Source organism: Acartia tonsa, chromosome 1 (genome assembly GCF_053477335.1).
Source record: "Acartia tonsa isolate MP-2025a chromosome 1, ASM5347733v1, whole genome shotgun sequence".
Lineage (NCBI taxonomy): Eukaryota > Metazoa > Arthropoda > Copepoda > Calanoida > Acartiidae > Acartia > Acartia tonsa.
The window spans coordinates 52,022,619-52,050,308 of NC_137260.1; the positions used below are offsets into that span (position 1 = coordinate 52,022,619).

Here is a 27,690-nt window from a genome sequence, read left to right on the forward strand (position 1 = left end):
GTTTAGACATATAAATTTCAAAGAAAAAGATTAAATCCTTTAAGTTTGAATAATACTTTATTCATTTACATAAAAAAAAAACGTTAAAACTATTAAAGATTAAAAAAAAAGATAAAAATAAGTAATTTTTACAAATCATTTTGTGTTGTCTTCATAAACTATTTCCCCTTTTAAAAATCAGTTTGGTAGAATTTATAACTATAAACAACCTTTGTTGAGCATATATATGTTATTTAAAAGAACGTGAAACAATTTTTGATTATTTTAATATCACCTATACATCTAACAATTTGTTATTTCACTATTTTTTTAAAACTCTTTTATTTTTTTATAAATTTTATTTAACAGAAAAAGCTCATAGGGAGTTGACAACCTTTATTTCTTAAATTGTATTCTAATGAGAATTTTAAATGACTGATTTTTTTCAACTATACAGCATGCATGTTTGTGTCAATAATGAAGACATTACGGGTTTTTATGTACAAAAAGTTGTTTTGATTCAAGAAAGAAAATATAATCTTTCTAATAACTAATATGCACTATAGCAGTTTTGAATATGTCTGTATTTTGGTTTCTAAAAAAGTACTATCCCAACAAACATGCATGCCTGTGAATTAGTTTCAATATTAGTATTGAACAGGAAAAAGAAACTAAGTCGTCTTTTTATTTATAAGTTGTTATTTTTGGTGTAAGGTTTTTTTTAATGAAACTTTTTTGGATCTCGTAAATGCGATTTCTGCGGATTTTCTGGTTGCCAGATATGAAATCTACACATCTTTTTTAGCTAGATGGCATTTGTCTGGTTAAGATTGAATAAAAAAATCTTTGGTTGGTGTTTTCTTATAAGTGTGCACCCAAAGACAAATTGAATCCCTTTGGAAAAGAAAAACTAATTTTGGACTAGTTATTTCCGAGATCATTTGAATCATGAGATGATGAAAAGGCGACTCCGATTGTAAGTACTAAAAACATAATACAATTGCATTGAGATAAATGGATAAGTTAACTTTCTAAAAGATATACAGTATACACTTATCTAAAAGTACTGAATTTTAAAAGCTTAACTAGTATTTTTAGTATTCAAAATAAGCAGGATGTTTGTTTGTAAGTCTATTTATACCGATGGACAGATGAAGTTTTGCTGTCCTAGCATGCTTAAGTAAAGTTAAGGTCTATTCTTTTGGTATTTTTGGGAACCAGAGACGAACCCTTCTGAGAGAAAAAGCCTTGGTTTAATTGCCCCTTCAACACTAAATTTATAGTTTTATTTAAATTTATTAGCCTGAGACAAAACAACTTAAATAGTTAAAATATTGTATTTAAAATACAGATAGTGAAAGAATTCCAATTAATTTTTACATTATCATAAGTAATTGTTGAGTTAGGACAAAAAATGAATAATAGTATCTTGAATTTTGCCGGAGAAAATATGAAACATTAGCTGGAACCTGATAAATTATATACATATATACATCCACAATATAGGTATACAAATTCAATTAAGAAATTTACCTAATTTAATATATTGTTAAAGTCAGAGATTTAAAGGTTATAAGACAATAGCTGATAAATTGATGTACATCCCCAATGATGATACACAAAATTATCACTTCTGTAGACTAATATTAGCGTTGAAAATGTTTGAACTCTCAACTTAATTAACTAACCAATCAAACTTTGGGGACTAGTGTAATAAACAGCTCATTGTCCCCTCTCTCTCTGGTTTAAGTTAATTTAACCTTGCTTAAAAACAAATCTTTACAAATCACGTTTATTAATGTGGTAAATCGAAGAGAAGCTGCCGTAATCATAATTATAATTTACATGCACAACATGATCTAATGAACTTTTGCTTAATGATTGACAATAGATAGAAAGGGGAAAGAAAAGGAGTGTGTTTAAAATTTATTTTTTAATGACAACAAAGTACAAATTTTAGTTGGTTTTTTGCCACTGAACTGTGAATAAGGTTGGTACTTTCTCTATATAATAATATTTTTTTGATTTATGTTTTTTTGTATTATTTCAAATCTATTACATAATTTATAACTTAAAATACTTTTTATTATAAATTTTGTTTGAAATACAAATATAAATAACGTTAAAGTTAACCAAACCAAAAAGGATTCTTGTTTTTATTTTTATTTTTAAAACTTATTGCACAGTAATTTTATAGATTAAACGTTAATAGAACCTAATAAATAAGTTTTGGTTCAAATTTCAATTAGTTCAATTAAACCAAAACTAATTTTCCTCACTAAGTACTAATTAAATGAACATCAATATGATTTGTTTTAGGTTTATTGCCACAGCTGTTTTCAAGAATTGGGTGGAGATTAAACCTTAAACAGAACAACAACACTTTCCATTTGCTAATAGCCTTAAAAAAGGAATTTTAGCTTAGTTAAAAAATTATATTAAATCAACAAAATGATCACAAAAGTAAGTTTAAATTTTCTTTTCAAATCTAAATCATAATTAATAATTTGTTATCTGTATGTATGTCAGTCTTTCAGTCAGATAGATATGTATTTCAACATAAGCATACAACAAATGATATTATTACACATATTTACATAATTTTATGTATTGTTTGGTACTTTCATAACCTGAGCTGTAAATACCAATTTACAAAGATTCTTTTATTAATTTTTGAAATTTTTAGGTTACATATCTTATTGCTACAATCCTTTCAGTTAAAGCATTTCCACAGGTAAAACTTTTATTGAGACAAGGATGATAACCTAATAAAAGCGAAAAACTAACAAATATGAATAAACTCACATATACTACTAAGAAGCAGTAGCATTCAAAATGTTTTGCCAGGGGGCTGCAGAATGGGCTCTGACTTTTTTTCCCCATCTTTACACTCCCCTTTGGTTTTTGGGGTGTAACAAGGGGGGGGGGGGAGGTTGTAGACTCTTGTCAGGGTGGGTGGTTTGGGGTGCAGTAGTGGTAAATGGAAGCATATATAAAATTGAGACGCAGAAAACGTAGCTTATATAATGTATTCTGTCTAATTGTCCAAAGAATTTACATTTTCATATATTTTCAAAATCCCACGTTGGCAGGCTATTTAGAAACATATTTTACATAAAATATAAAATCCCAATAGAAAACTACTTCACTAAAAAGTTTGCTACACAAAAATATATTTTAGAACATCCAGCTGCTAAGCCAGCTGCCAAGTGATCCTATAGAACAGCCAGACTCCTGGGCCTGGGGAAGACATCCTAAAGAAGGATTCGGATACAAAGCAAGGAATGAAGGGCAAATCTAAATTTTTGAAATCATATTTTATTTTATATGCTTACAAATTCAATATTAATTTATAAAATGGTTAAGCATAAATGATTGACGCGCAACTGTAAGTGCTTGTCTAATTAAATGTAATAAGTATAGATGTATAACCCAGACAACTACCTGACCTGTTCCTTAGGGACCTTTTTTGTCTGCTAGCAAATTTCTTTCCGCGACTTGGCTGTGTTAATATTTACGATGCTATTCGTTTGTATTTAAAGACCCAATTGAAAGTCGGCACAGGGTCCACGGGGTGGGGACCTACAATTATTTAACTCCTTCCCCCTGGAATGTTTTACACTAATCTTTTCTAAACGGAATAAGGAAATATTAAAAACGATAGGAATAAATTTGAGTTTTGGCATTCCTAATTAAAGTCAAAGGAAAATTTCTTTTCCTCATTAGTAAAAAATCTGTTGTGAACTTCACATCCTCAAAAGGTTGTCTTGATAAAAGAGACCAACATGAAAAAAGTTTTGTGAAGTGCAGCACAAAACTTACAGAATCTTGTATTCTTTAAGTGCACCACTAATTGCCCCCCACTAATGCCCCAGCAATTTGAAAACCTCCAACCCTTTAGTGTATCTGTGATTCTCAGCGAAGCTTAGTTCTATACCCTGCGCTTAAATAACTTCAATTTTCCCTCAAACTTTTAAACTCTATTTTATTTTTTAAGAAATATGAAAAGGGGGATAGATGAATAAGTCTATTTGTAGAGCAAAGAATTGTGCCCAAAATGACCACACAACACCCCCCCCCCTCCAACAAACCCAAACAATTTCCCTGTTTTCAATGACCACAACATAGGACACCGCAGGGAGCGCAAAAAAGTGTAGTTTGTAAGGATAACTAACTTTTACCCCTCACTCTCTCTCCTCTGACTCTCTCAATTTAGAGCAAAACTTTCCTACAATAAGATTTTGCATGTAAAATCAAACCATGACTTTTCATTATCATTTAATTATATAATAAATCATTCGATTTTAATAATTTGTAGACCAAGCCTTAACTGATTGTTGTGACTTTTTCAAGCAATTTTTTGTGTGTAGATTCCTTCAATGTTTAAACCTGTTTGGCTGTCAGGTCAAACCAACACCCCAACTGTTATTTGGCCAGTTTTGTGTCATTAATTTACTAATTTATTTTTGATATTTGCATAATTTTGTCAAGTTTGCTTTTTGGAGAATTTCCATTCTTGTTCCCCCATGTGACAACTCTATATTTTCTATTTCTCTCTCCCCCTCCTTGTCCATTTTACTGGTCATATATAGTAGTTGTTGACCTGATTGAGTATATTTGTTAGCAGGAGTGCATCACACACATACAACTTTATGCTCAAAACTTTTCTTTCTCTCTCTCTCTTAATCACACCTGGCTTGAACACAAGTAAATAAAGATGATTTTAAATATTTTTGAGGCTTAAAAGTTTTTTTTTTGCACAACCCTTAATATTGTTAAGTTCATAATTTTTATTAATTCTTTCCTTTAAAATCAAATTGTAGATTTGATCTAGATGCTAGAAAATCATAAAACGAAGGTTTTTCAGAAATTTCACAGTTTTAGTTAAGCAATAATTGATTCATAAAACATTTTACTATGAACAGCACAAGATCAAAAAGTTTAAATCAAGTGCATAAAATTTACATTTTGTTTCAGATATCAGTAGAAATAAAGGCTAAATTGATATAGAATATATTTGTATAATATTACATTTGTCAATTTAGGTTGCTAACATGGATATCTCTAAGTGGTCAGTTTGTTCATCCAGTTGGGGGGGGGGGGAGAGTAGGGGATGGAGGTTGCAGTGAATTGTCTTTTGGCCAGCTAGAAGTTTCACTTCAGTACTAAATTTAGAGTACTAAATAATCTGTTGTAAGACCCAGGAAATACTAAATCCACTATAGGCTAATATTTGCTCTTTTAAAGCCTCAAAATACAGAGAAGTAATCAGATTATATTTCATCATTCCAAAAAACCTGCACTTTAGTTGAAGCCAGGTGTGTCATATTCCTTCTATTGCAAGTTCTTTCTTCTCCCGCATTTTGGCAAGTTTTACCACTGGGATTTGTCTCTATCCCGTGGGAAGGAGTGGGGGCGGATGTAACTGCATTTACTTTCACTGCACACAATTTTAGTAAATTTTTGATCATTACAACAGGTTTTGTACATTTACATGATTAACACAATATTGTAGATGAAATAATCAAACTCAAATATAAAATATGGTAAAACTATAAGTCATGTAATGTCAATAAAAAAATATTGCATGGGTCCTGAAATTAATGCTTTTTTAAAACAATTAAATTCTTAAAAACATTTGGGTGGAAATGTACAAGGAACTTGTATTTTTATTTTAATTTGGGTCTTAAGCCAGCGAAAATGGCTACAAACCTTCAAAACCACTTCTATGATCCCTACTTTAAAAAAAAGCTTTATAATACTAATTTTTGACAATTAACATAAATAACAAATTGTAATTATTCTTGCTTTACCCTGTCCTTTGAAACAGAAACAGTTTAACCCTAGAACAATGCATTGACAACCCTGAAACTGCAGGCAGGCACACATGTTTATTCAGAAACATTTATTTGGGGTGAGGAAGGCAATTTCTCTTGGAAGGGTTTACATTTTACCATTTTAGCCATTAACTGTCCCTTTACCTATATAAAGCTTCATTGTAAAGAAGAATCATATCAGTTCAGCGGTTAGTGAGATCTTTAGGTACAGACACAGAGACAGATAAACAGACTGACACTTGGACAGACACATTACCTTAGGATAAGAAGCATTTTCAAACTAAAAACATGATAATTATAACATAATATGAAACCTGAATTTTAAAAAATTGCCAAAAGGGATTAAAAGAATAACCCACGTAAAAAAGTTTTGCATCAGGACACTACCAAAATTCAGAGAGAGGGGAGACAATGGGACGTTTAATACACTAGTTCCCAAAGTTTTATAACAACGTTTTCTTATACATTGGCTTATATTTGATTGGTAGGTTTATTAGTTGAGTGTCCAAACGTTTCAACCACTAATTTCAATCTACAGAAAGGATAATTGTGTGGGGATGAACATCAATTTATCGCCCATTGTCTTATCCCTCTAGATCCCTGACCCAAAATTGAATTAACAATGCCTGTGTACAGGAACTGTGCATTGTGACGGCTATGATTATTCTTACCCTGTTGAACTGTGCATCTCAATGCCTAGGCTAGCTCCTCTTAAAGTTTGTGCAGGTAAAAAAAGGATTGATTACTTTTTCTTTAACAATTTACGGCTAAAGTTGCATAAGGTGAGATAAAAGACGATCCCTTCATATTTACGCAAACAGGAACACACTGACCGTCGAGCAGTGTCTATTGAACCAGCACCTTGTCGACACTCCCCAGTGTGCCTTCCCTGCCGAGGTGTGCATTGAGAACCCTGAGTTTATCCCGCTGAAGGCATGCGAAGGTAACACGTATCCAGCGAGTGTGTGTACTATAAGTGTTCAGATTGCACTGCTGGATGGATGTAAAGGTATTATATGCACTTAGGTTAGGTTAAAAACAATAAAGTTTGGGTGGTAGTAGTTCTAAGACCACACATTGCATTGTAATGCTTAATATACGCTCTGCTATGCCAGTTGCATGATAAGCAAGGAAAATATGTATAAAGGTCACTAAACTAGTTGGCGCTATCTAGCTAAAGAAAACAAAATTAAAAACTTGTTTTACTGTATAATATATATGTAGTTTACATTAAAAAAATAATAGCACAACCTTTTACAACCTAAAACATTAAAGAAAGAGGTAATATAAAAAATGGAAATACAACAACTAATTTCAATTTGATTTTTTTAAAATTGAGAAGGATTTTTTTGTTTTTGGGAGGTTGGGGGTGTCCCCCCCCCGAGAAAATAGCCTAAAACCACCAGAGGACCAGTAGGTATATTCCATGAAGAGATATTAAAGGAAGCACGGACGGACAGACGGACAGACATCATTCTACTTTGTATTATAGATAATAAAACTAAATCAAAATTTTAAGTCTTGAAAGCTTCTTTGTTTAATTTATGAATTTAAAAAGATGACAACATCCGTAAAAGTAAAGCTCTGTATACAAACGGCAGAACAAACAAACATAAACATTTTTAGAGTGTCAAAACTTATAAAACAAAATATACTATATAAAACTAGCTCCAAAGCTGCGTAAATACAGGATCAGGTTTAAGGCTATCTATTTTTTTAATACTTGATTATTGAGATGCTTCGCTTAAAATATTGTACCTTGTTGTCAAAGAAATAAAAATTAAATAAAATTAAATAAACAAAGTATGAAATGATAGAACAATTCTAACATACTAAATTAATGAGCTAACCGTGACGTATGTGTGGTTGAAAGTACTGACGTACAGATCCTAATTTCATAAAAGCTTTGATTTTAAAAAAAGTTTATAAATGCATTTCATCAAAGAAGTAATTTTTATATTTATATTTTGCTAACCTTTTTTCTTTGACCTTCATGAAATATAAATTTCCTTTTCCATAAACCATTAATTTTACGAACAATAGATTAATAAATTTTCTCATTTAGACGCCAAATTCCCGAAGGATTTCTGCGTCTCTAATGCTGCAAATATGGTAAAAGCCAAGGGTTGCCAAAAATTTCTGACAGACATGTGCATTATGGATATTAGTCTCGCAACTTCACAACCCTGTGCAGGTTAGCAAAATATTATAGATTCAATTGAAATAATTAAATTCTTCTAATTATGATGAAAATAAGTTTCATGTATTCACAGATGTAAAAAAAACTATCAAAAAAAAAGAAAACAGTTTCCTAAATATTCAGCCTCATAAAAGAAACACTTTTCCATAGGATATTTTTTCTTCAGATGCTCAATATCCAAAGGACTTTTGTACATCAAATGCCAACCAAATGGTCAAGACCAAGGGTTGCCAAAAATTTCTAACAGACATGTGCACCATGGATATTAACCTTGCAACTTCACAACCCTGTGCAGGTTAGCAAAATATTAAAGATTCCTTTGAATATTTATAACAAAATATTAAAGATTCCTTTAAAAAATGTGTAGTCTTCTAAATAAAATCAGAATAAGTTTCATGCAATCAAAGAAATAAAACTTTAAATTAAAGAAAAAAGGTTTTCCTATAATAAGCCTTATTAAAGGAAGCCTGCAAGAAATACCACGCTTTAACTGCTGAAAGACTGCCATAAGTAGACCAAATACCCCAAATTTGAAGCCATCAGCTTCTATAACAAAAAAGTTCTGGGCATTTTAAAATGACATTTTATGTACAATGAAAATTTTGAAAGAATTGCAATGCTCATGTTGAAAACTTTGAAATTAAACTACGTGGCCTAGAAACAAAATTATAAGCTTATTTTTGTCATAAATTTAGGTTTCCAGTAACTAATTATATTTTTACAATAAAAATACCCATTTTTATAGTCAAAATCATTAAAAAAAATTAAGTTTTACTTGCGTTGTACCGAATGTACTGTAGCCAATCAGAAGGCTGAATCAGCTTAACAACCAATCACAGCTAAGCTTGTATTAGTTTACCCCTTTGTTTCCGCTATGATTTTCGTTTAAAAATGCAATTTAAATCGAATTTTTTTCATAGATTTTGACTATGAAATCAGTTACAGGCAATCTAAGTTTCTGACAAAGATAAGGTTATAATTGTGTGTCTAGGCGACGTAATTTAATATTGTTTTTTCTTTTATGAGCATTGGAAATCTTTCAAAAATTCCTTTGTACATAAAATGCTATTTTGAAATGCCTAGAACTTTTTTGTTATTGAAGCTAAAGGCTTTAAATTTGGGGTATTGGGTCTTCTTCTGGCAGTCTTTCAGCAGTTAATGCGTGATATTTCTTGCAGGCGTCCTTTAAAGTAACACATTTCAAAAGAATATTTTTTTCTTCAGATGCTCAATATCCAAAGAAATTTTGTACATCAAATGCTAACCAAATGGTAAAGACTAAATATTTCTAACAGACATATGCAGCACCACAAATATCAGCCTTGCAACTTTGCAACCTTGTGTAGATTAGCAAAATATGTACAGGGTGCGGCACATAAATCCGGATATTTATAAAACGGCCATAGCGTCAAAACTACTTGACCAATCAGGACGTTTGACCCCACTATAGAAAGCTTAGGTAATGACCTATTAGCACAAAAAAATCTTTGGACGAAGATGGACGTGTACACCGAGCTGGCCGCGCATATGTTCAACAAGGCAGATTCCAAATGCGCTGGTGGTTTAATGCGCAAAATCACAAAACGTAGGGTCCGACAGGGAAGGAGTTGGAATCTTGACCCCAAATTTTGTGAGTGTCTTAGGCTCATTGAGACACACATTTTGCCGTGTTTAAATCCATTTTAGCTCAATACTAGCCGAAATGAGGTTGATTTTTCAAGATTTTGAGCCTTAAGAAATCACAAACAGTAGGGCCCGATAGGGAAGGAGTTGGAAATTTGACCCAAATTTTTTTTGTGTGTCTTAAGCTCATTGAGACACGCATTTTGAGTACTTAAAGTCCACTGTAGCTAAATCCTAGCCCAAATGAGAGCAAAAACATGGATTTTGTCAATTTGGCGGTTACTCATGTTCCTAAGGAAATGTGGCCTCCCAGCAGCCCGATCTTAATTCAACGGACTTTTGGGCCTGGGGCTACTTTGAAGCATGCACCAATAGACGTGCCCATACCACAAAGACCTCCCTCATTGCCACTATCAATGAGAACTACGCCAGCTTGGACAGGTACATTTTGACCTGGACCTGCTGGCGGTTGAGGAGGCCGGTAGAGGCGGTGATTGAGGCTGTCGGCAATTTTGTTGAATAAACTACTAGTCATATACCTATTTTGCTTCCCAGTTTTTAAAATTCAATAAAATCTTTAAAATTGACGATTTTATGTTCATTTGTTTAAAAATTAGAATTTGTCCGGATTTATGTGCCGCACCCTGTATATTATCCAATTACAATAAAAATAAGTTTCATGTAATCAAAGATGTTAAAAACATTAATATAAAGAAGAAAGTTTTCCAAAATATTCAGCCTTACTTCTTCAAAGGATATTTTTTCTTCAGAGGCTCAATATCCGAAGGACTTTTGTACATCAAATGATAACAAATGGTCAAGACTAAGGGTTGTCAAAAATTTTTAACAGACATGTGCACCACAGATGTTACTCTTGCAACTTCGCAACATTGTGGAGGTTAGCCGATGAATTTTAAAACTTAAGTGCATGATGTTAATATTAAAAGGCTTGAAAAATAAAGATAATATTTTTCTATGGATATCCAAATAGATAAAAAATAATCAATCATTAACATATGTTTGATCTGATTGAAGGTATTATTTAAAAGTAATCATTTATATTAGCCTCTTTTAAGTAAAATGTTTGTTGGAGGAATCTCATATAGGAGGAATTTCAATGGAACCCTAAATTGATATCTTAAATCTTATTCTAAATACATAAGAATTCGTCTCAAACACTGAACAAATGATTTATGCTAATTGTTGCGTAGATATTTTCTTTAATTATTATCCCAACTAAACACACAGAAACAATCAAAATATTTTAGATGCTGAGTTTCCAAAAGATTTCTGTGTAGCCAATGCAGTGAAACTAATTAAGGCCAATGGATGCCAATCTTACCTGACTGACCTTTGCACAGCTGATGTTAGCCTTGCGGTCAGCTCTGATTGTGCAGGTTAGCTTACATCTTTACTAATATCTGTTGTATTAAATATTATTAAATCAATTTAGAAGAAGATATGACACGTTGAAATAATCCTAGTTCATGTAAATAAGGTCATGTTTAAGGAAGATTATAAAACAAAAGATGTAATTTGTGTGTGTGTAATTGTATGTCCAGTAAGACATTGTAAACGTGTCGACCAATCCTTCCTAAATTTCAGTGAAGTATTTTTTCATTCAGGAGCTTTTTTTTATCATAACCTCAAACGTATTACTTTTTTCCTTTCAATGTTTTGGAGGGTTGGGAGAGTGTCTGTTAATCCAACCCATTTCTTGGGAATAAGCTCTAGAAGCTATAGGCTAAGCCACACTTTATAAAAAAATATTATATTATCTTACAAAGTTCAACTTTTCATATATTATTTATTTGATAAATATAAAGGCAAATACCTATTCAAATACACTAATTAGTTGAGTGGTAAAATCTTTCCTAAAATCCATAAAATCTATTGAATGTCTAGGAGTTAATTAAATGTTTACAGCTGAAAGCTAATTAATTTGCAATTTAGATACTCATTTCAAGCAGGGAAGGTGGGCGCGGGGACATTGGACTGTAAATTTCACTGTTGCCCAAAGTTTTAAAACCACATTATCTTATTCGTTGGGTACTTCTATGAATAATGATTTAAGGGTTCGATTCTATAGTATCCAAACTTTTAACCAATATTTTTTATATAAAGAAGGAGTAATTATGTTGTTCATTAATAAAAATATATAACAATTAATCGATCATTGTCTTATCCCTCAAGTTCCCTGGATTTAACGAATTGTTCACATAGATTACAAAATGTACAAAATTAAATTTGCATTTTAGATTAGAGGAGAATTGAGTAATTTGAACTTGTATTTATTTTTAAACAAATATTCTAGTCATAGTCGTTAGGAAAGGATGTGAACTGAGGGAGTTAACACCCTTTAAAACTAAATTGGCAATGGCAGTCTTTCCCTTTTCAAACCCTCCTGAAAAAATTCCCTGTGCACGCCGCCACTGTAACATTGATATTGAACTAAAACCTTCTAGCTACTTAAAGGAACATATTAAATAGATAAATGAAATTAGAACCTAAAATTTGTCTCCAACAAATAGACCTTAAAACTGGGTATTAATTTTTCTTTTCAAGGTTTGGGTAAGGCACAGCCAACCTTTTTATTGCCTGATCATTGTCTGGAGGCCTTATCTGCTCTTTTCCCTTCTCAAAAAAGCTCCTTATAACTAAAGGCTCTGTATTCAATCAGGAGGGAAAAGCCTAGTTTAATTTATGAAAGAAATAGCCTTGAACCTTTTAGAGACCTATGTGAAGTGGTTAAGTGTTTAGCGAGATCTTAACAGACAAACAATAAACCTTTATAAGTTAAAGATAATTATTTAGAATTTAAAATTTAAAAATTTTGATCAATGAATTATGAACGTCTGCGTCCTTGTTTATCCTATTTGAGTGTTGTCTGTCAGTGGTATATTGAGAGTTAAATAGTGAGGATAATGATTTCTTACTTGTGGTGCTCATTTTTACTCCAACATATTTGGATTCTTGCCAGCCACCAGCTTCTTACTATCCTTCCTGTTTCCAGAGGTGTGGGGCCATTCTATTATTTTATCTTGCCAGCCACCAGCTTCTTACTATCCTTCCTGTTTCCAGAGGTGTGGGGCCATTCTATTATTATATCTTGCCAGCCACCAGCTTCTTACTATCCTTCCTGTTTCCAGAGGTGTGGGGCCATTCTATTATTATATCTTGCCAGCCACCAGCTTCTTACTATCCTTCCTGTTTCCAGAGGTGTTAGGCCATTCTATTATTATATCTTGCAAGCCACCAGCTTCTTACTATCCTTCCTGTTTCCAGAGGTGTGGGGCCATTCTATTATTATATCCTGCCAGCCACCAGCTTCTTACTATCCTTCCTGTTTCCAGAGGTGTGGGGCCATTCTATTATTATATCTTGCAAGCCACCAGCTTCTTACTATCCTTCCTGTTTCCAGAGGTGTGGGGCCATTCTATTATTATATCCTGCCAGCCACCAGCTTCTTACTATCCTTCCTGTTTCCAGAGGTGTGGGGCCATTCTATCATTATATCTTGCAAGCCACCAGCTTCTTACTATCCTTCCTGTTTTCTGGATTCTGGATTATCCTATTATATAAAGTCTAAAGATTTTGATAATTGCTGAACCGATTGAGTTCTCTATTTTAGTGAAGTTTAACTTGGGTCCTGTGATGGTTTTATGCTACTGAATTTTTTTATGTAGATGTTTGAATTATTTTAGGCTTTCATCTTTCTTTCCTGACCCCTTCCATTAAAATCCTCTAGATGATAGGGGCGCAACCACTAGGGACAAAGTAAATGAAATGGCAGTAATATTATTATATACATGTGTATTTTTGATTCTACTTAGAGCAAATAACGTTTAAGACAACTTCTCAAGAGAAATGCCCAGAATGGTCTTAAAAAGCAAACCTTGAAAATGATTCTGATTATAAAAGCATCATATTCAAAAGTGTTGCACCATGACTGAAAAACAAGGATCCGCATCCCTGCTTTTTACATTGAATTGAGACCATTACATTCCAAATGTTCATCAGTTCCTCTTAGTTTTACATTTAGTCAATGGAGATATAAAATATATGTATATATGGTGTAAAGCATAGTTTTTCATTTGTATTTATACCTATTTTTCATCTTTTTTAAGTATCAATATTCATTAAATTTACCATTTCTCATGTGGATTGTCTTATTCTTTAAAATAAAAGTTTAGGCAAGGAGTCGTATATCATCTATATATACATCTTTTAAATTTTAACTTTATAGTAGCTACACATTCAGAAATTTTTGTGGTTCATTGGTATGAAAATAATTTTGACCTACAGAGCATAAGAAGACTACAGCGACTTGTGTATAAAAAGACATTGAATATAAAAAAAGAGACAAATTCTTTTTGTTTTTGTAGCATATAGTTGACTTCACTTCATATAAATCAGGATAGGGATCATTACCTTACCAGTCAACAGAGGTCATTTATTCATCAGGGATCTAAAGGGATAAGACAATGGCCGATAAATTGATGTACATCCAAAATGATGATAAACAAAATTACACCTTCTGTAGATTAAAATTGGTGGTTGAAACGTTTGAACACTCAACTTAATGGATCAACCAATCAAATTTCACTAAGTTGTTACGCTAACAAATAAAAAAACGTTTTTATAAAATTTTGGGGACTAGTGTAATAAATAGCCCATTGTCCCCCTCTCTCTGTTAAGAATACATATTTATAGTCACGCTGTACCTTAATTCAATCAAGAGTCAAATAAAGACCTTTTATTAAAAATCTTTTAGTTCTTTTATGACCTGCAAGAAATATTTAAAATTCACAATTGTTATTGATTTTTTTTCATAAAATAAAAACTAGGACTCAAACTTAAACTTCTTGTGAGCATAAAAAATTTCAAAAAGATGGATTGTCTGTTTAGGAACAGGTTTAAACATCATGATGTAATTTAAATTTATTTTATTAAGATTTCACTATTTCTTACAGACGGCTGACGCGCGACTGCCGAGCCCTGATAATGATTTCAATTTTAAAGCTTGAATGTTTTGATATTAGCAAAGCATTTAATTAAATTTTCAATAATAATTAAGGGAAGTGCTGGAAAGTTTCATGTATAACGTCATAAAAATACTTCTAAAAATGAGGGAGGAAAGTAGAAATTGGAAAGGGAACTCCTAAAAAGTGATTGATTTAGACGTATATTTATGATGTCACACATGACACTTTCCATCGCTTCTAATTAAGGTGTAAAATTCCCAGCCTCTGCTTGTACAAGTAATGCTAACTTTGCCATTCTTGATAATTGTAAAGGTAAATCATAGAAAATTAAAGATCCTTAGTTTAGAAAAACAATTTTATGGCACACTATTCATTGTTTATTTATTGACTTTTTTTCTTCTTTTACAAGCCCTACAAAACTATTGTAGAGAAATACTTCTCCTTAAAAAATGTAGGGAGACCATCTTTTAGTAAAACAAAGGATGTAACAAAACATTTTAAAAATTATGTATTGTATTCAAACTATAACTTTTTAGAAGTATTGCCTTTAGATCATCAAAAAATTGTCCAAATAACATGTTTCTCATGGTCTCCCTATTTAAGGTGTTGAATTCCCGGCGTCTTTCTGTACAACCAGCGTTCAAATTGCTCTTCTTGATAATTGTAAAGGTAGGCTCCGCTCTTTTGGATAATATTATTCTTTGGGAATTTATACATGTTCTGTATTTCTCATATTTAAATATAATGCTTATATACATATTATATATTATTTAGAAAAAGAAGTTTAAAATAAAATAGTTAGTAAAATTATACTTGAACAGAAACTTCTATATCAATATCAATTTAAATTTATCTAAGTTAGCCTTTCATATTTAGACTATTAACAAATAATTTCAAAAAAATAAAAAAAGAAGGATTAATCACAAATTATTCTTTCAGGAAAGTATAATTTATAAATACTATTTAAATATAAAAATATTAAATGCTTTGATTAAGTCAAACATAATGTTTGTAAAGAGTTCATTTGATTTTTACTTTACATTACTTTTATAAATCTAAAAGATAGAATGTGAAAGTGAAATAGAGTACATTTAACTTGACCTGGCCGTGAATGAAAGCTATAGTCAATCAGTCCCTGAATAATACCTACTTAAATTCAAATTTATCTCAATATCTACAAGGATAAGGAATACAATAGCAGTTTCCTGTTTGGGATTCATAGATTTTAGTTTAACCTCTCCTCATTAAATACTTTATGATATATTGTTGTTTTAAGTATATTTTTTATTCAAAAGTAAATTCTGTGCATCAAAAGAAAACACATTTTAAAAATTTTTATATTTTGGGATGCTAGTTAGCAAAATAGATTTTATAGGGATTTTGCCAATATGACTATGGGTTAAATAGAAACATGTATTTGAAATTGGTAGAATTCATTTGGAATTGTGCAAATACACATACATTTATGCATAGCTTCATTTTTTAAAATTTGGCCCATGGGAAAGAAAAGATAGAAAGGTCTCAAACAATAAATGTAGAGCTGCAGATTGCTAAACAGCTGTCAGCACATCTCACTTTCTTAGACTAGTAAAACAACCTTCAAATATCCAAGACCCAAGAAATGCACACGATACAGAAAATGCGCGTAGTCCATTCGGTTTTTTTAATTATATAAAAAACTTGTTGATCAGTTAGTTGATATAAACCCTCACAAAATGTAAATTTGCAGATGCCAAGCTGCCCAAAGAATTTTGTGTGAACGGTGACCTCAGAATGATCAAGGCCAAGGGCTGCTCCAAGTTCCTGGGAGACATCTGCAGCCAGAGCCTGGAGCTGGCCAACAGCGCGGACTGTTTGCCTGCACAGAAGTCTGTCTCTGTGTTTAGATGTACTCGCTCCAGAGATATTTGTCTGTCCCAGCTTTGTGAATTGAAAGTTAGAGATAAAGGATCTTGCCCACAATAAACCATCTTTTTAGGGAAAAGGACAGTTCAATAGACAAACAATTTAATTCAAATTAAAAAAAAAGCATTACATATACAACAATTTGAAAACATAAATACATATTAAAATAAAACTTCTATGTTTGAATGTAAAACTATCCTTTTCTGAACATATCAGAAAAGTTTTTAAAACTTGAATATTGTTGTTCTATCTGGTTAAATTTTTATGCATTATAATTAAACTATTTTGCCTGTAGACTTTAATAATAATTTACCATAAAAAATATCATTAATGTAATTAAAGCTGGACAATAATCATGTTTAAAATCACTTTTCTAATATGTTCTTATCATGTTCAACAAGATAACTATGTTCAAATTAAGCAAATAAATTTGGGACGTTTTATGTATTCTGAAACTAGCTGGACTAATCTAATTATACTTACACTTACTGTTCTTCAGAGTAAAAAAAGATGAAAGTTATAGTATATGCAAAAAGTGTCCTAAATTTATCTGCATGTCCCACACAATCCAATCTCCCTGTATATTGTTTCGTCAAGCATGGCTAAAACTGTTTTAAACTAAACTTACTGTGATTTTTTTTTATTTTTGTTATAATTTTTTGACAATTAAATACATGAATAATTATGATAATCGTCTTTTTTTCTGAATATTTGATTTGATGTGGCGTAAAAATGATTTATAAAACAGCTAAATTTTAATCGCCAACTTTCAAATGCTGTAAATGATTTTTCATAAATTTCAAAAAAATATGCAAAATTATTTATTGTTGTTCATATAATAAACATAAGATAATTTAAAAAGGCAAAATAATAGAGGAAATATTATAGAAAAATATAAAGTTTGAAATTGTAGGAGCCGCGGCAGATGTCACATTTTTCCAATGCACATCCAACGCAGACGTTTGTAGATCCAAAATATGCGAAGCCAGAGTTCCAAACAAAGATTTCTGCCCCTAGTTATTGGTTGTCGGCTAGTAAGTGTAAATAATTTTTGTGAATATAATTCTCATTTTTTTTGTTGATGTTGATACATGATTTTTGTTGAAATAAAATCTGATGGGATAAAATAGATTTACTTTTTTAGCTAAGATACTCTGATTATCTTATGTGTTTGTTAGTTGGTTGGCTAAGATTAGAAAACGTTATTCCAAAAATTAGGTCAAAGCGCTTAGCTCAAGCAAATTAATTTTTTTGGAGACTAGATGTTTTCTTCACTAGTGGTCTTTCTAAGAGACACAAATAATTTCATGGAGGAATGTTCTCTACTTTACAATAATGTTCTGCTATCAAAAGCAGGGCTCGTCAGCCTCGACGGAGCTTGAAATTAAAACCAACTTGGATGCTTTGAAAATATATCAAAAGAAGGATTTTCCATATTTGGGTTAAGTTTAGACTTCCAGCTGATTTTTAAAGTTGTAAAAGGTTAAGTTGACGACCCCCAATCTGTCCCACTTTGAGAAAGACGATTCCAGTGACGTCATATACGTTTAGGGAAGGGGGGAAGAAAATCTCTTCTCTTTTCTCCCATCTCTTTTTTAAAGAGATTTTCTTTCCCCCTTCCCTTTTTCTTTCCCGAAACGTATATGACGTCACTGGAATCGTCTTTCTCAAAGTAGGACAGATTGGGGTTCGTCGTTAAGTTCCCTTATGCTTGCAGGCGGCCGACGCGCGGCTGCCGAGCCCTGATAAAAAGTATGAAGTTTAAATAAATTAATGCAGCGAAAACAAATACATACCACAGACAGAGAGCATTTATAAAGGAAAAATTAAATTATTTTCTGATTCAAATCAGGCCAGACGGAATAAATGTCTTAAATTTATAGAATATGCTAAATATTTTACATATTTTCTTTAGTCTTGTTCATATTGCAAAAATAAAAAGATTATATAATTTATTTATTAATTTATTTTTGCATTACATAGGCAAACAAAATATTTAAATGTTACACTGCTTCTTAACACAATTGTCTCAAGACACAAAAAATAATTTTTTAAATCTAAAATTTTTTATGACGTTTTTGTGACTACGGTCCATGTCATAACGCCAGAAATATATATGTATATTGGTCTATTTTTAACATGACGAAACAATATACAAGCAATCAAGCATGAAATATAGAATGGCTTTTGTACCAAAAATAATAAAAAAGAATCAATTTTCAAACATAAACATTAAAAATATACTTAATGATTTGAATTTGAAATAATGTAATATTTTCTTTTTTAGGTGCCAGTAAAGATGTGACGGTTTTTCAATGCACAAAGAACAAAGAGGTGTGCAACACAAAGCTTTGTCAACAGTTTGAGTTTCTTTGTCCAAAGTAAAGACATCATTAGATAAGTTAAGCATTTTTGATCATTGATTTAAAAAAATGGAAACCCAATATCTTAACATACTTTTAATAATTTAGATCAAACAAGAAAAAAAGTCTATTTTTAAAAGAAACATCTGTACAGATTATGGAGTAGCTTGGCATTCAATAAGGCTTTGAAATATTATGTGATACTAAACTAATTGTGATAAAATTTGATTTTAAAATTACAAAAACTGGCAATTTTTATACAATTATGAATAAATAATTACAAAATTAGCAGTAAATATGTTTTTTTTTGTAGTGTCTGAATATGAGACAATATTAATTATAATTTTTGTGTGTTATGCGAAGCAGAAAATTATTAACTAAACACAGAAATTTTAATATTTATATTATCATCTAATGTATCATTAAGGGTTATGGTTGAAAATTTTTATAATTAAAGATTAATTTTATGGTAATCTAAAATAAATATTTTGTGCAATTTAGAAACAGTGTGCAGCTTAGGTTCTTAACAGGCTTTTATTAATACTTATACTAGGATCAAGGATCTAAAAGGATAAAACAATGGCAGATAAATTAATTTACATTGACATTGACATCCTCTAGATTATAATCATTGGTTGAAACGTTTGAACAATCAACTGAATGAACCAACCAATCAAAGTTCACTGAAGTCCCTTAAGTTATTAAGACAACGAATAAGAAAACGCTTTGGGGGCTAGTGTAATGAACAGCCCATTATCCCCTCTTTCTCTGAATACTTTAGTGTTAAATAGATCTAAATCTATTAATATTAAATATTAAATATATATAAATCTAATGAAATATACCATAATAATACCAAAATGCAAAAACAACCACATAAAAGCCCCCCAACTCTAAAACCAAGTCCACCAGAACAGGTTTTGAAGTTCAACATGTATATTGATTTAACAGGATGATTAGACAACCTTTTCTGAAAAATTACAGTGTTATGTTTGCAAATTACCGATTTAGAGACCAACTTAACAGGAACTCAAAAGCAAAGGGTGAAAAAAAGTTTTAAAGTGCAAATAAGTGTTTCTGAAATTGTGAATGGGATTTCAATAATTGGAATAGTTATTCATAGCATCGTATTACAGACAATCTTACCGCGGATATAAAAATAAAAAATATAAGATTTAAACCAGTTTTAATAACCCCGATGGGCCAAAGGTCCGGGCTCACTGGTATTAATTCTATGATTTCTATTTCAATATTCGTCGAAAATTGACTATGATACGATGCTATATATGTTTTTTTTGGTATGGCTGAGAAACATTTATAATCTAGCGAATATTAATCTGTTTCAAAGCCATACTGAAATGTATATTATCCAATGTTTTTACTTTATTGTAATTTTCCTTCACCAGTTTAGGAAATAAGGTAGTTTCAGTTAATGGTTATGTTAAGGTCAGGTTTCAGACTACTTCTAATGGAGGTATAACAATTAGCCGGAGAAGTATACCCCCCCCCCCCGCAAATGGAAAAAGTTTCAAAGCCTTAAAATTTTAAATGATTAAATTTAATGGCAAAGCTATCAGGTTACTAAAATGATTCAACAGAGTTTCATGCTCTTTTTATTGGTTGAATTAATTGTTTATATGTTTTTTTTTGTACAAACAATAAATATTTCTGTCTTTGATAGACTAATAAAAGTTTTATTTTTCAATAATCCAAAACTTGTACATACCTTGTGTTGTTATATTGAGTCTGGTCATAACAAAACTATGTACAGAAACAATTTTCTAACAACGTGTACAGTCATCGATCATAATCTATTGTTCCAGTGTTGCATTGCATATTCCCAGAGTAGGACATTGATCTATTGCAAAGTAATTATAATAATATTTTTTTTATGGCTGGGATGCTGAGTTTATTTATTATTTTGAATAATAACTGCTCTTTCTTTTATTCGAATAAGCCGCTAAAACGTGAAATAATATCCCCCTTAACTTTACCTCGTTAAACCATTTGCTTTTGTTCCTTTTTCAAATAAGCAAAAAGATCTCTGTCTGTGTGTACCAAAGGAACTCGCTAACCACTGAACCAATATGGTTCTCCTTTAAAGAGAAGCTTGTTATAAGTCCTGGGAAGGTTTAACATCATTTTGGGGAAGGGTACCACAACCTTCTCAAAATAAATCGCCACTAGAAAAAAATCCCTCACCCCCCAAAAAAATTTAAAATTAATTTTTAAAACTGAAATAAAAAATTCAAACCCATCACCCTGTGCCCCTTGAGGCTTCTAGGTTGCGATGAATATAAAGAGATATATTATCCGTAAGTAAAAGCGCACCTAATATTCCATACATACATCACATAGAAACAAGAAATATTAATGAAAGTGAAAACTTAATATTCTGTGAGAAGATGAGTAAAAAAGTATGAAGGTCATGAGAGAAAGGAAGAAATGAATAATATTCTTATAGCCAAAGTGTACTACATTTAAACATTACCTCCCATTAAAGCAATCCTATTATATAAAGTAGTAAGTTTTTTTGGTCTCTATCTTGCAATTATGATAACTACTAGACCTATTGAGTTCTTGATTTAAGGGTTGCTTCACATATATCCATAGAAGGTTTAAGGCTGTTGTATTTTCAGATTTAAATCAGGGGATGAGTTTAGGCTATTTTCTACCCTTTCCTACCAATTCTAATGTAGATGGTAGAAGTGGAGCCGCAAAGAAATATTTAAGGGCTTTTAGCTGGAACTCTTTAAATAAATAGTAGGTTTTCTGAACTTCACTCATTTAAAGAGGTGCAATCAAAGCAAGTAGGTATGCCTAGCTAGGTTACCCAATCTAAGTAGAAAATTATATTTATTCATGTGATTCAAACTGTGATTAACCAAAGATTGAATAGCTCCAACATTTCTGTTTTTAGTAGTGGCTTTGCCTTAAACCTCTAGGGACACTGCTTTGTTTGGAGTGTCTTCCTCTCTATTCAAATTTAGATTAAAAACTTAAAATGAAAAATAGGGGGTGCAATATAAAATTTCTGTAAAATTTTCTGCGGGGGGCTCTAACCCTGATGAGTCAATTTCCTAACCCCTTGGGGACAATCATTAACATTTACCTAACGTAAAATAACCTATCAAAAGCTGCTGTGAAAATACGACGAAACCCGATACTTCGTTTTCTTTCCATGACCATTCTTTTTTATTAACTAGAATGTACTATTGTAATCAAAAAAAGAAAGAAGGAATATTGAATATTACCACAACAAAAAAGCAATATCCTAACAAGTAATTTGTTTTTTTAAACCCTTAATTTTTTGCATAATGTTTCATGGTACAAAAACAATTCATCTAGAAAACTTAGGAAAATACACTTGTTTGGCCTGATTGTGTTGCCCGCATCTAGCCTCTGATTGAGGTGGGGGTAAAAACTACATTTAAGGAGATTGATTTAACAAAAAGTTTAAAGCCATTCTAAAGATTTACCTAAAAGAACAAATAAATTAACTTGGTAGTTTTAAAGGCTCGTTTAGACAATCAGTTATTGAAAATGATACAATTTGTCTAATAATAATTATATCTCTTTATTATCTCTATTACAGGAAATATATTTATCTCTCCATATTATCCCTATTATGGGAAATAATAATTATCTTTCTGTACAATCCAATATTGAACTCTCACTAGTCTAAGAGAAATTTCTTCAAGAGATGGAAAAAATTTTCAATTCTATATTAAAAAAAGTAGCTGGGTGTGTATCTTGTATGCAAATGCATGTGTAGAAAGATCTTAGCACAGCAGTATACTCTGATAATCTGCTTTGTATCGGTTGAAGTCAAGTTTCATTTTATTATTTTTAATAAAAAGGTCCTACTCCTCAAAGAGAGATATTCTTTTTTAAAACATAATAGTTTTTTAAATTATCCATTTTCTATTGCAACACAATTCTTTATCGTTTTCTTAATCCACCTTAATAATAAAACTCTTTAAGATGATTAACAAATAACTAAGTCTAACTAATATAACAGTCTCTATGAAGAGTTGAGATGTTTTAATTCTTGCTTAGAAATACCATTCTTGACTAAGTTAACTCCAGGTCTTAAATAAGTGATCAATATTTAGTGGAGCTCTCTCCCCAAGGTCATACAATGTCCTTAGCATAATGAAAGAGAAAAAAACCTATAATTGATGGATACCTGTCTAATGTTTATGTGTATATATAAGAAGATGTCTATATAAGTATGTAGTGAACCTTGATTTTGGTTTGAGGAAAGTAAAAAACCTGACCCTATAAAAAATGGTCTTTTAAAGATACAACATGGAAAACGTATATATTTTCAAAAAGCTTCATTAATTTTGGAAAATTTCAGATTCCAGATTTATAAGATAAAAAGTATTGTTTTGCTTATTTACAGACTTTTATTATTTAATTATTTGGTGTTCATTTTCTTTAACTGACCCCTTCCTTTATGTACATATACTTAAATATCTTAACCATGCGGGGCTACCCAATTTCCAATAAAAAGCAACCTAACATGACAATAAACAAACAAATGAAAAAATTAACTAATTTGGAAATAAGGGGGAGACATTTATATGATCGACTAGTCACTTTGAAAGAAACCCCCATTTTAGTTATTTTAGTTGAGTAAAAATGCCACCCTAAAGTGCATTTGAAAAAAAATAACTTATTTTAGAGAGTTTAAAAAAAGAATAATATAATAGCTATTTCTCGCATCGTATTAGAACCATCTTTATATTCGTAGAAAGCTGGTTATAATACGATGCTATACATAGTTTTTTCGTATGGATGAGAACCGGTTACTATCCCCCGGATTCGAATGAATGCGAGAAATATTTTTATTAGAAATCTATTTCATTCAATCTAACCTAACGATAAATTCTCCAGTGAGGATATTTTATTTGAAATGAACAAATTGCTAGGCTCTCTAATAAGTATGTATACACTCAGATGGATTAGTCAGCTCATTAAGAAAATGTCTCTCCAAAAAGGAAAGTACGATAATTTACAATAAGATAAAAAAAATTAATAAGCATAACATAAACAAACCAGTTATAGTTTATATATCATATATATTAGATCTTTTCATGAAAATACTCTTTTTTGAATTTTAGTCTTCTGCTAACCTAAAAAGTTACTTTAGGAGCCTAGAAATACATGTACAAAATTTCAGCTCTCTATCTCTACTGGCGACCTAGCGCCAGGCATGTAAAATATCAACAGATAACGGTAGCACGGCGGTTTTAACAATATCTCAGCAATGTGCAGGTTTTAAGCTCTTCTGCATATTTCAATTTAAACACATAAGGACAAAGATATATTATCCCAAAAATCTTTTGTCAAAGTCTACTCTACACCTAGCGCCAGTCAGTTTTCTAAAATCATGCATTTTATACCTGTGAAAATAGAAATCGCCAGCGCTAGGTGTAGAGTAGACTTTGACAAAAGATTTTTGGGATATTGTATCTTTGGCCTTACGTGTTTAAGTTGAAATATGCAGAACACCTGAATTCATCTTCCAAGCCATTCTCTAGGCATTTTAATTTTTTTTATGAAATAACAGGATTTCAAAACTGCCCTTTGAAAAGGCCCAAAAAATGTCTTTTTTTTACACTTTTTTCTCTGCTTATAGTTACAACTTATTAAGATATTATGCTCAGTTAAAAAAAATCGGCGCCTCCAGCACCAAAACCGGCAAAAACTGGCAGTTAAACTTCTGTGCCCCTACTTGCCCCCCTCTTCGGTAAACAGTAGTTATCTCAAGAAGTAAAAGAGATATCAACACACAGAAAGAAAGCTTTTTAAATAAAACTGAACTAAGTAACTATTACATATTTAATTTTGGGACTTTCCTTCTAGGGGCTTGTGGAGCAAAAGACCCACCAAAACACTAATAATATGAGTTCTGAGCTTATTTTTAAAGATATCAACCTGATTTTTTTTTAATCTTTTGTTACCATAATTGAACTCAGTAACATTTACAGATTTCATTTTGGGACTTTCCTTCTAGGGGCTTGTTTGGCAAAAGACCCCCAAAAACTAAAAATATGAGTTCTGGACTTATTTTTAAATATATCAACCTAATTTTTTTTGAGAAAACTTTTTTCATATAACCAAACTCAGCAACCTATACAGATTTCATTTTGGGAATTTCCTTCCAGGTGCTAGTGGAGCAAAAGACCCCCCAAAACAAAACAAAAATACGAGTTCTGAGCTTATTTTTAAAGATATCAACCTGATTTTTTTTAAAGAAAATGTTTTAAATAAAACTGAACTCAGTAATGATTACACATTTCATTTTGGGATTTTCCTTTGAGGGGCTTGTGCAGCAAAAGACCCCCCAAAACACAAAAAATATGAGTTCTGAGCTGATATTTAAAGATATCAAACTGATTTTTTAAAGAAAATTTGGATCATGGAAAGAAAACGAAGTTGCCGGTTTCATCGTATTTTCACAGTAGCTTTTGAAGGGTTATTTTAGGTTAGGTTAGGTTAAGTAAAAGTTAATTTTTGCCCCGCAGGGCTAGAGCCCCCCGCAGGGGCTAGAAATAGGAGAAAAGCTACTGTGAAAAAATGACGAAACCAGAAACTTCGTTTTCTTTCCATGATCCGAAATTTTTTTTTAACATAACCAAACTCAGCAGGGGCGTCTAAGCTTTTTTTGGGAGGGGTAAAATTTGCTTGGGGGGGGGGGGGTAATTACCCCCCCTGAAATCTGTTGGTAACAAAATTTGCCCCCAGGGTAATTTTTTTTTTTTGGGAGGGGTTATTTAAATTTTATTAAAAATTTAGTATTTTTTATTTTTTTGGGGTACTCAAATTTGTTTACCCCTCCTAAAATACCCCCTCCTAAATGGTTGATATCTTTAAAAATAAGTCCAGAACTCATATTTTTAGTTTTTGGGGGTCTTTTGCCAAACAAGCCTCTAGAAGGAAAGTCACAAAATGAAATCTGTAAATGTTACTGAGTTTGGTTATGTTAACAGAGTTTTCAAAAAAAAAAATCAGGTTGATATCTTTAGAAATAAGCTCAGAACTCATATTTTTGATTTTGGGGGTCTTTTGCCCAACTAGCCCCTAGAAGGAAAGTCCTAAAATGAAATCTGTAAACATTACTGAGTTTCATAGACATCCAAGAGGGGGGGTAAAGTGGGGATTACCCCCCCAAACTAATTTAAGGGTGCGCCCCCCCCCCCAAAAAAAAAAGCTTGGACGCCCCTGCTGAGTTTGGTTATGTTAAAAAAGTTTCCTGTAAAAAAATCAAGTTGATATCTTTAAATATCAGCTCAGAACTCATATTTTTGTGTTTTGGGGGGTCTTTTGCTCCACAAGCCCCTCAAAGGAAAGTCCCAAAATGAAATGTGTAATCATTACTGAGTTCAGTTTTATTTAAAAAATTTTCTTTAAAAATTTGGGGGTAAATTTTGGGAAGGTAAACAAAATTTGCCCCAGCCAACAGGTTTCAGGGGGGGTAATTACCCCCCCCCCCCAAGCAAATTTTACCCCCCCCAAAAAAAAAAGCTTGGACGCCCCTGCTGAGTTTGGTTATGTTAAAAAATTTTTCTTTAAAAAATCAGTTTGATATCTTTAAATATCAGCTCAGAACTCATATTTTTTGTGTTTTGGGGGGTCTTTTGCTCCACAAGCCCCTCAAAGGAAAGTCCAAAAATGAAATGTGTAATCCTTACTGAGTTCAGTTTTATTTAAAAAAATTTCTTTAAAAAAATCAGGTTTATATCTTTAAAAAAAAGCTCAGAACTCATAATTTTTGTGTTTTGGGGGGTCTTTTGCTCCACTAGCACCTGGAAGGAAAGTCCCAAAATGAAATCTGTATAGGTTGCTGAGTTTGGTTATATGAAAAAAGTTTTCTCAAAAAAAATTAGGTTGATATATTTAAAAATAAGTCCAGAACTCATATTTTTAGTTTTTGGGGGTCTTTTGCCAAACAAGCCCCTAGAAGGAAAGTCCCAAAATTAAATATGTAATAGTTACTTAGTTCAGTTTTATTTAAAAAGCTTTCTTTCTGTGTGTTGATATCTCTTTTACTTCTTGAGATAACTACTGTTTACCAAAGAGGGGGGCAAGTAGGGGCACAGAAGTTTAACTGCCAGTTTTTGCCGGTTTTGGTGCTGGAGGCGCCGATTTTTTTTAACTGAGCATAATATCTTAAAAAGTTGTAACTATAAGCAGAGAAAAAAGTGACAAAAAAAGATATTTTTGGGGCCTTTTCAAAGGGCAGTTTTGAAATCCCGTTATTTCATAAAAAAAATTGAAATGCCTAGAGAATGGCTTGGAAGATGAATTCAGGTGTTCTGCATATTTCAACTTAAACACATAAGGCCAAAGATACAATATCCCAAAAATCTTTTGTCAAAGTCTACTCTACACCTAGCGCTGGCGATTTCTATTTTCACAGGTATAAAATGCATGATTTTAGAAAACTGACTGGCGCTAGGTGTAGAGTAGACTTTGACAAAAGATTTTTGGGATAATATATCTTTGTCCTTATGTGTTTAAATTGAAATATGCAGAAGAGCTTAAAACCTGCACATTGCTGAGATATTGTTAAAACCGCCGTGCTACCGTTATCTGTTGATATTTTACATGCCTGGCGCTAGGTCGCCATTAGAGTTAGAGAGCTGAAATTTTGTACATGTATTTATAGGCTCCTAAAGTAACTTTTTAGGTTAGCAGAAGACTAAAATTCGAAAAAGAGTATTTTCATGAAAAGATCTAATATATATAATTCAAAATGTACACAAACAAGGATGACAACATCCATA

At 31.6% G+C, this 27,690-nt stretch overlaps 1 protein-coding gene across 10 annotated transcripts; it reads left to right on the top strand.

The window, feature by feature from the left end:
• Positions 1–1,942: 1,942 nt before the first annotated feature.
• Positions 1,943–19,396, top strand: LOC145323697 (uncharacterized). 10 transcript variants are annotated; one of them, XM_080166176.1, is made up of 13 exons: positions 1,943–1,969; positions 2,299–2,442; positions 2,666–2,713; positions 3,161–3,259; positions 5,808–5,856; positions 6,453–6,542; positions 7,882–8,010; positions 8,183–8,311; positions 10,908–11,036; positions 14,871–14,936; positions 15,228–15,293; positions 17,443–17,563; positions 18,817–19,136. In XM_080166176.1, the coding sequence occupies exons 2-12, from the start codon at positions 2,431–2,433 to the stop codon at positions 17,544–17,546; spliced, it is 921 nt and encodes a 306-aa protein (XP_080022302.1). In that variant the 5' UTR covers positions 1,943–1,969; positions 2,299–2,430; the 3' UTR covers positions 17,547–17,563; positions 18,817–19,136. The 10 variants fall into 10 exon arrangements, with proteins under 10 accessions (XP_080022302.1, XP_080022328.1, XP_080022335.1 ...); XM_080166202.1 differs by lacking the exon at positions 17,443–17,563 and having other exon boundaries at positions 18,817–19,396; XM_080166209.1 differs by lacking the exon at positions 14,871–14,936.
• The last annotated feature ends 8,294 nt before the right edge of the window (positions 19,397–27,690 follow it).

What these genes read in the sequence shown, in the direction of transcription:
- LOC145323697 (XM_080166154.1), top strand. An exon ending in AAGGATTCGGATACAAAGCA is followed by an intron (nt 3,260 to 5,807) that starts AGGAATGAAGGG and finishes GTCCTTTGAAAC; the next exon opens with AGAAACAGTTTAACCCTAGA. An exon ending in AACTTCACAACCCTGTGCAG is followed by an intron (nt 8,011 to 8,182) that starts GTTAGCAAAATA and finishes TTTTTTCTTCAG; the next exon opens with ATGCTCAATATCCAAAGGAC.